Below are 8569 nucleotides of genomic sequence, written 5' to 3' on the forward strand. Positions count from 1 at the left end.
TATTAAAAATAGATAAAATACGTGACAACCATTTGCATTTGTCCTTATCGGAGAGGAAAACTTGTACAATGCAAATCACAGCGAACCAGTTCAGGTAATGTTCAAAGGGAAGTAACTCGTATAATTGTCAAATCCTACCCAAATGTTTCCCGCTTAATTTTGAAGTCCACAAACGTTGTAAATGACCTTCCCTGACTTATCTGATTTTCTGTGTACCCATTTGGTGTGATTTACTACACAAATGACCTCTGCATAAAGGATAGGAAATCTGTGTGCCCAATTTGGTGTGATTTACTACACAAATTACCTCTGTATAAAGGACATCTGTGAGCCCATTTTGTGTTATTTACTACATAAATTACCTCTTTATAAAGGACACCTGTGTGTTCATTTGGTGTGATTTACTACATAAAGGACCTCTGTATAAGGACACCTGTGTGTCCATTTGGTATGATTTACTACATAAAGTACCTCTGTATAAAGGACACCTGTATGTCCATTTTGTGTGATTTACTACATAAAGGACCTCTGTATAAAGGACACCTGTGTGTCCATTTGGTGTGGTTAACTGCATAAATGACCACTGTATAAAGGACACCTGTGTGTCCATTTGGAGTGATTTACTACATAAAGGACCTCTGTATAAAGGACACCTGTGTGTCCATTTGGTATGATTTACTACATAAATGACCTCTGTATAAAGGACACTTGTGTACCCATTTGGAGTGATTTACTACATAAAGGACCTCTGTATAAAGGACACCTGTGTGTCCATTTGGTATGATTTACTACATAAATGACCTCTGTATAAAGGACACCTGTGTGTCCATTTGGAGTGATTTACTACATAAAAGACCTCTGTATAAAGGACACCTGTATGTCCATTTTGTGTGATTTACTACATAAAGGACCTCTGTATAAAGGACACCTGTGTGTCCATTTGGTGTGGTTAACTGCATAAATAACCACTGTATAAAGGACACCTGTGTGTCCATTTGGAGTGATTTACTACATAAAGGACCTCTGTATAAAGGACACCTGTGTGTCCATTTGGTATGATTTACTACATAAATGACCTCTGTATAAAGGACACCTGTGTACCCATTTGGAGTGATTTACTACATAAAGGACCTCTGTATAAAGGACACCTGTGTGTCCATTTGGTATGATTTACTACATAAATGACCTCTGTATAAAGGACACCTGTGTGTCCATTTGGAGTGATTTACTACATAAAAGACCTCTGTATAAAGGACACATGTGTGTCCATTTGGAGTGATTTACTACATAAAGGACCTCTGTATAAAGGACACCTGTGTGTCCATTTGGTATGATTTACTACATAAATGACCTCTGTATAAAGGACACCTGTGTGTCCATTTGGAGCGATTTACTATATAAAGGACCTCTGTATAAAGGACACTTGTGTGTCCATTCGGAGTGATTTACTACATAAATGACCTCTGTATAAAGGACACCTGTGTGTCCATTTGGTATGATTTACTACATAAATGACCTCTGTATAAAGGACACCTGTGTGTCCATTTGGAGTGATTTACTACATAAAAGACCTCTGTATAAAGGACACCTGTGTGTCCATTTGGAGTGATTTACTACATAAAGGACCTCTGTATAAAGGACACCTGTGTGTCCATTTGGTATAATTTACTACATAAATGACCTCTGTATAAAGGACACCTGTGTGTCCATTTGGAGCGATTTACTATATAAAGGACCTCTGTATAAAGGACACTTGTGTGTCCATTTGGAGTGATTTACTACATAAATGACCTCTGTATAAAGGACATCTGTGTGTCCATTTGGAGTGATTTACTACATAAAGGACCTCTGTATAAAGGACATCTGTGTGTTCATTTGGTGTGATTTACTACATAAATGACCTCTGTATAAAGGACACCTGTGTACCCATTTGGAGTGATTTACTACATAAAGGACCTCTGTATAAAGGACACCTGTGTGCCCATTTGGTGTGGTTAACTGCATAAATGACCTCTGTGTACCCATATGGTGTGATTTACTACATAAATGACCTCTGTATAAAGGACACCTGTGTGTCCATTTGGTGTGATTTACTAAATAAATGACCTCTGTATAAAGGACATCTGTATGTTCATTTGGTGTGATTTACTAAATAAATGACCTCTGCATAAAGGACACGTACATGCCTATTTGGTGTGATTTACTAAATAAATGACCTCTGCATAAAGGACATGTACGTGCCTATTTGGTGTGATTTACTACATAAATGACCTCTGTGTAAAGGACAACTTCGGCCCATTTGTTGTTCTTTATAGTCAGACTTGACTGTAATGTACACTAGTTTTATTTATTATATAGGCCATAAACAAAATATGTCTGCTTAGGGTTACCCGACCGACCCTAAATTTTTTTCTCCACTTTTCTACGAATTTTTTTTAAAAAGTCGGGATTTCGATCTCAGACTCTGGTTCCGGCTCTCATATTAGACTTAAAAACACTTAAAAAAAAAATTAAATTCTGACCAACCCTATTTTTTTGCCAATGTAACCCTAAACAGAGATATTAAGTTTTCGCCTATAACAAAATTGCAGTTTCCTCAAGGTTAGGTCAACAATTTAGGCATTTTTACTAGCGAATTTCTGAAATTGAAATTGACATTAATTATATACATATCCAACGTGATCCCACAGTTCTTCAGTAAGCTTATAACAGATATTTCAAGTACTATCTTCTCTGGTAATGAGACAGAAAAAGACTCTTCAATAAAATATATCAAAATTTTATTTACAGAGTTAACATGCTTATAAAACAATTATCTATTTTTACAACACAAATTACAAAAAGTAGTCACTAATATCAATGAAGGGGGATCTGGAATGCATTTATGATATCTCAATACAAGACTGACAAAAATACATGCATCGCTTTTCACTATTAAAGGCAAAATGATGAATTAAAATATCCTAATGTTTTGTATCAATTACCATAGCTTGTCACTAGTATGTAGCCCTCACACCTATATGTATAACTAGCGAAAGTTTTCACTTCCATATTTACAGAATTGGAATATTGCACTAAGAAATGCCAATCAGACGACTGGCATATGAATCATCAACTGATTTTATAAGATAACTCATACTTGGATGTTTTCCTTGTGTAGCCACAAGGCTTATAAACACACACATACCAGAACATACAATGTACATACACACATTTTGTCTGAATAATAATGATTGAACTGTAACATTCCAGAGTGCATGGGTATCATTATTGACTCTAGAATTATGAAACTGGAAAATATTGTATTTCAAATGATCAAGAAAGACTTGGGTACAGTGAATTTAGTAATGAGTTTAGAGTCCCGGAGTCCGTGTTGATTTTTTACACCGATTTTCCGTCAGCCATAACACTGCTGAGAGTACCACGGTACATACAGCCAGTCCAATAGCATATACAGTGGTGGGGAATTTACCCTAAAACACAGAAAACATTTATCATAAATCTCAGGTAACTTTGATAGATTACATTAAAATTTGTTACAATTATAACCCCAAAAATAGGAAACAATTCAAAATACAATGTATAATGAAAAGTTAAACAAATATTAAAAGATTTACAACTTTCAGTTTCACTTAAATCAAATAGACTGGCCACCAGTCTCTAGACTATCACCTTAAATTACAAATATCACTGAAATTTAGCTTGAAATTTTTGTCTCTTTGTCTTATTCTCCACGTTCAAAGTAGGGGGAGATAACCTAGTATTGAACTATGCAAAGAAAATCTTATAAACAACTTAGAGTCTAGTGGTCATTCTCTTATACAAAATATAAAGTGATAATTTTCATCAGATACAAACCATTCTCAAACATTTGTAGCCATGGTAACCATCTATACAAACACACTCCATCATGTTAGGTCCAACATGTTCACACATACTGTTGTCATTTGGGCAGGTAACTACAATATCAATTTTTTTTCTTTTAATTCAAATAAATTTCCCTTTTTACTAATGTGGAAAATGTAAGTCTAATGGAAGATTATTTTCCATGATATTTCAACTATTTATTGATTTCTTCTTTTTCATGACAGACTCTTCCAATATTCTGAAAATGACAAGTATTTCTTATCTAGAGTTGCCTCCCCTAGTATACCACTCTCAAAAGAGGTGTACTATTCTTAAGTTACTAAACATAGGAAATCATTTACCCTCATACAGGTAGGAGTATTTCATATATAATATGTTTTCCTGAGTAAAAAACAGTCATTTCAATAAGAGCAGATAATTTGTTAAAATTCAAATGTGATTTTACGATATCTTACTGGCAGTAATTGTTTCATGATTAACGTGTGAAAGTATAATGAATTATAAATTGCTAATAACTGTGAAGTTTAAGATAAAGTGTTTGTATGGTAAAGTTTACCATTAGGTAGCTGACACGTGTGTATCTCCCCCACACATTGGGTTGTTTCTGTTTCATTGTCTGGTCCATAACTCATCCAGGCATTGGGTCCCCCTGGACACTCCAAGTTTGGTTGTAACACCCTTTAAACAAGATCAATCAGTATACTTCATTCACATGAATCCTCTACAATTTCATTACAAACAATTCCAGTAAAGATTAGACAAGATAAATATGTCTTTAGGCAATGATTTCCATACTCAATTTATTTCAGGAGCTTGTACCTAATTAACTAATTTGCACTGAGAAAATACTACCGTATATTTCTTCTTCTTTTACTAAATATGTATATTGGGAATTAATGAGTTTGAATGCTACAGTTCATCGATGTATATCTACTATACAAGTCGCAACTATTTAATATCAATATGATCATATAAATTTACTCATCTTCGATACCGATCACTTACGATCTCTACACCCCTTAACTATCGAATAGTAAAACTGAAGGCAGCTCAGGGGAACAAACTGAACCAATCACAGACCTGCAAAAAAGTCTTTGATGACTACAGAAAGAGCAACGTACACCCAACTTCGAAGCCACACAGTCAACCACAGTGTACAGTTATACGGCTCTTTTGATGTACATCAAATGACTAAGTTACCTGTTCTATTCTGTTGCCTCCAGTTTTACTATGAGATAGTCCAGGGGTGTAGAGATCGTAAGTGATCGGAACCCCTGGAGTATCGAGGATGAGATTTACACTGAATCTGATAGTGCTGCAGATAAAAGTTATTAAAGTGTACTTACAAGAGATCGATATTTGTAGTATGAAAAAAATCTTCCTTTTTTACGCTTTTCAATTTATTTCCTTGTAAACGTCTGCAAAATATGAAGAAAAAAATTAAATCTGTAATTGTAAAGAATATATACACAGTATATTAATGTAAACTGTGACATGGTATATGTACCAGTAGACAAAATTTGAAACTACATTTCATTTGTTACGAGTGACAATAAGACAGTTAAAAGACAGTTAGTGTATACATATTTGACTTACCATGTCATTATTTTTTTCCAGAAAATTTTTAACTATTAAATCTATGCATTTGTATGAAGTCATACAATATTTACATAAAAATTTTATGTGCGTATTTGTAAACTTTTGATGTTGTAGAACAATTTGATTTTGAATTAAAATATAACACTGAGTCTACCATTCTATCAAATCCCGATCCTTTCAAGACAGAGTTCTAAAAATTTGGTTTTGACAGAACATCAAAGCCTAGAACTCATATAAGATGTGTCTGAATCCAAAACCTTTTATATAAACACTTTGACTTATTTAAGGGATCAAGGATCATGAAATAGTCTTAGACTGAAGTTTTTGTTGAGCCAAGGCCAAACAAAAAAATATTCTTGTTTCCGGTTACACCATTTAAAACTGAAGGGCCTATAGGTAGGGTATTTTTTTAAAAATACTTTTTTTCTTCATCCTACTTTCTTGCAGTGAAAAACTGAAATAGACTTTATTCAACCTTATATATACCATGGATTTGAATCCCAGGGGAATATTGGTGTCTTAAATTTACAGAATTTGTACCAAAATTCCTGATTTTGTGCAAAACCAAACAAAATTTAGGTTGTTATTTGTTTGCTTGAGGACAAAACTGATAGCCCAATAAAAAAAACCCACCTTTTTTTAACATCATCTGTGATTGGCTAAGTCTAAACTTAAGACTGTTTAAGACTTATTGTCTTAAGATTGTTTCGTGATCTTGGGGCCTGATATGATATACCAGCTATTACACACTACTGTACATGTTATATACTTACATAGTAGTTAAGTTTGGCTGGTTTGCTAGTATCCCATCTATTGTTTTAAGATTACAGTTTGACAGATCAATCCTTAAAACAAAAACAAAAATAACATTAAGTACAAGTTAATTGTAACTTCATTTACTGTACACATATTTCATAATTCACTAATTCAGTACTTCAGAGAACTTTAAAGATATCTTTGGTTTATTCATATAGCTACTTACATGCTCATTATCAATTTTAGGAAAAAATCATTTTATAGAAGGAGTTGTTATAAATATAATCAATCTATATATCTTATATATTTATATATGTTTCTTCCTATAGCTACATGTATACAGCCTACATGCACATGCATGTCCTATTTAATTTCAATATAATCAGTTCTTAATCAGTTTTCCATTGTTTTTTTTCTCTTCTTTTTACCTAAAAACTTGCAATTTGTCTTATGTCAAAAACAGTAGTTCCTATAACTGTCATATGATACGGCATATTAAAATTATTAATATGTATATATATACACATAGTACTCACTCTGTTATAATAGTCTTGTTTCCAGATATCACAATACAACATCTACCAAAGGGTGTGCTGTTCTCTGAACAATTTAAGTTTTTTTTCTCTGTACAACTTGGCAGGGTACAGACCTGAAAGTACATGTGGAACCTCAGTAATAAACATTGCTAAAAGCAGAAACATATATATACTATATATGTATATATATGTTTCTGTTAAAAGTGACTGAATTAAAAAGACAAATAAAATGAATATATACATGGCACATAATGAATTATTAAGATCTCCCGATAACTTACAACATATTGTTACAAAAATGTCCTATCCTGCTAAAGGCTAACATTGTTGGAATAGGCCTATTAGGCTACTGGAATACTACAGACCAAAGGTGCTGGACATTATGTCTGTAAAATATACTGTATTCTACTGTAATTCATATGAAAAATAAGCATAATGAATTTACTATACAAAAAGAAAATTCATGATATAATTCATAACAGTAATATACAAGCTTTTGATAATATGAATTTATAATCACAAGCATCTGTTCATGTGTCCAGACATAACGTAACATGCTGATTCTAAAAATAGCCTGATCACGAGTGACAGATTTTGACAAACTGTAACTGGTGTTATTGGTAATCTACTGTTTATGACTAATTTTATAACTACAATTTTCGTTTATGGAGTCAGAATATAAATTTGGGATGATTTCATCAATCTAGATTAAAACACTTCCTTATAAATGATTTCTGCATTTTTTATCAACTTTTTTTGATATGTTCAAACACAATGTAAATAGGTAAACAATACTTACATCACTCGTGCTGTAACTCGACGTTAGTCTGGTCAAATTCAACATTAACACAGAAAATATACATATATGGAATAAAGACTTCATGGTAAAGTAGTGTTCAGTTTGGTTCTACAATGTAGGCCTAAAACAAAGCGACGCAGACCTACAAATTAACAGATGAAATCATAGTCATAAAACGAAAACAGCAAGATAGTGACAACGTCGCAGACTTCCTCAAACGTAAACAGAGACTTCTGTCAAGGGAGATCACTCTATCCCGGAGTACGGCTCCGACCAGAAACGTAGTCCGACCCAATCATAACACTGATATACTAGCTATACAGTATAGGCTATGACGGAATATATTGAAACTAATCTCAAATAGATTGGAATTAACGAAAGAGTGTTTTTTTATTTATCCATTTTTTCTTTCGGTAGAGTTATCAATTTAGCAAATGAAAAATTGTTCTTGACAAATACTGGTTTCATTCAATCAAGAGATCAATTTAAAATATCTTCGAAATGCGTAAACATATATTTTAATAAAAAGGACTATGCTAATGGCAAGCCAAGATACTTTTTATTCCGAATATATCGGAAATTCTAATTCTGATATGGGGAATTCTTCTGTACTTCCCGATATACACGTAGGAAATGCTAAATTGCCGATATCGGAAATTGAATTTTCCATATCGGAAATTCTATTTCTGATATCGGAAATCACTTTTAATTTCTGATATCGGAAATTCTTCCTCTGACATCGGAAATATCAAATATTCTAACTCTGAACATATCGGAAATTAGAAAACAAATTTCAATATCAGAAATTGTATTTCCGATATCGGGAATTCGAAATTTAAGTTATTCTACCATGCAAGCTACCAGGAAGCAGTTATTGCAACAGAATGAGAGTGAATTTGTGATATCGGGAATTGAATTTCTGATATTAGAAATTCAATTTCTGTTATCAGGAATTATTAAGATTTTCCGATATCGGAAATTCTAATTCCGTTATCGGAAATTCTATATTTGA

General features: G+C 33.0%; 1 protein-coding gene across 1 annotated transcript; it reads right to left on the bottom strand.

The window, feature by feature from the left end:
* Positions 1-2763: 2763 nt before the first annotated feature.
* Positions 2764-7797, bottom strand: LOC138325640 (all-trans retinoic acid-induced differentiation factor-like). Its single transcript, XM_069271438.1, has 7 exons — positions 7558-7797; positions 6759-6871; positions 6240-6311; positions 5214-5285; positions 4424-4545; positions 3859-3959; positions 2764-3473 (listed from the first exon to the last, which is right to left on the bottom strand). The coding sequence occupies exons 1-7, from the start codon at positions 7639-7641 to the stop codon at positions 3354-3356; spliced, it is 684 nt and encodes a 227-aa protein (XP_069127539.1). The 5' UTR covers positions 7642-7797; the 3' UTR covers positions 2764-3353.
* Positions 7798-8569: the final 772 nt, after the last annotated feature.

The sequence above is a fragment of the Argopecten irradians genome, chromosome 6, assembly GCF_041381155.1.
Source record: "Argopecten irradians isolate NY chromosome 6, Ai_NY, whole genome shotgun sequence".
Taxonomy (NCBI): domain Eukaryota; kingdom Metazoa; phylum Mollusca; class Bivalvia; order Pectinida; family Pectinidae; genus Argopecten; species Argopecten irradians.

Bases quoted from the DNA above. Each gene is read 5' to 3' on its own strand.
- LOC138325640 (XM_069271438.1), bottom strand. From the start codon at position 7,641: ATGAAGTCTTTATTCCATATATGTATATTTTCTGTGTTAATGTTGAAT. The intron at 6,312-6,758 runs GTGAGTACTATG...TTTTGTTTTAAG, and splicing joins AACAAGACTATTATAACAGA to GATTGATCTGTCAAACTGTA. The intron at 3,474-3,858 runs GTTTGTATCTGA...TCTGTGTTTTAG, and splicing joins GCTACAAATGTTTGAGAATG to GGTAAATTCCCCACCACTGT.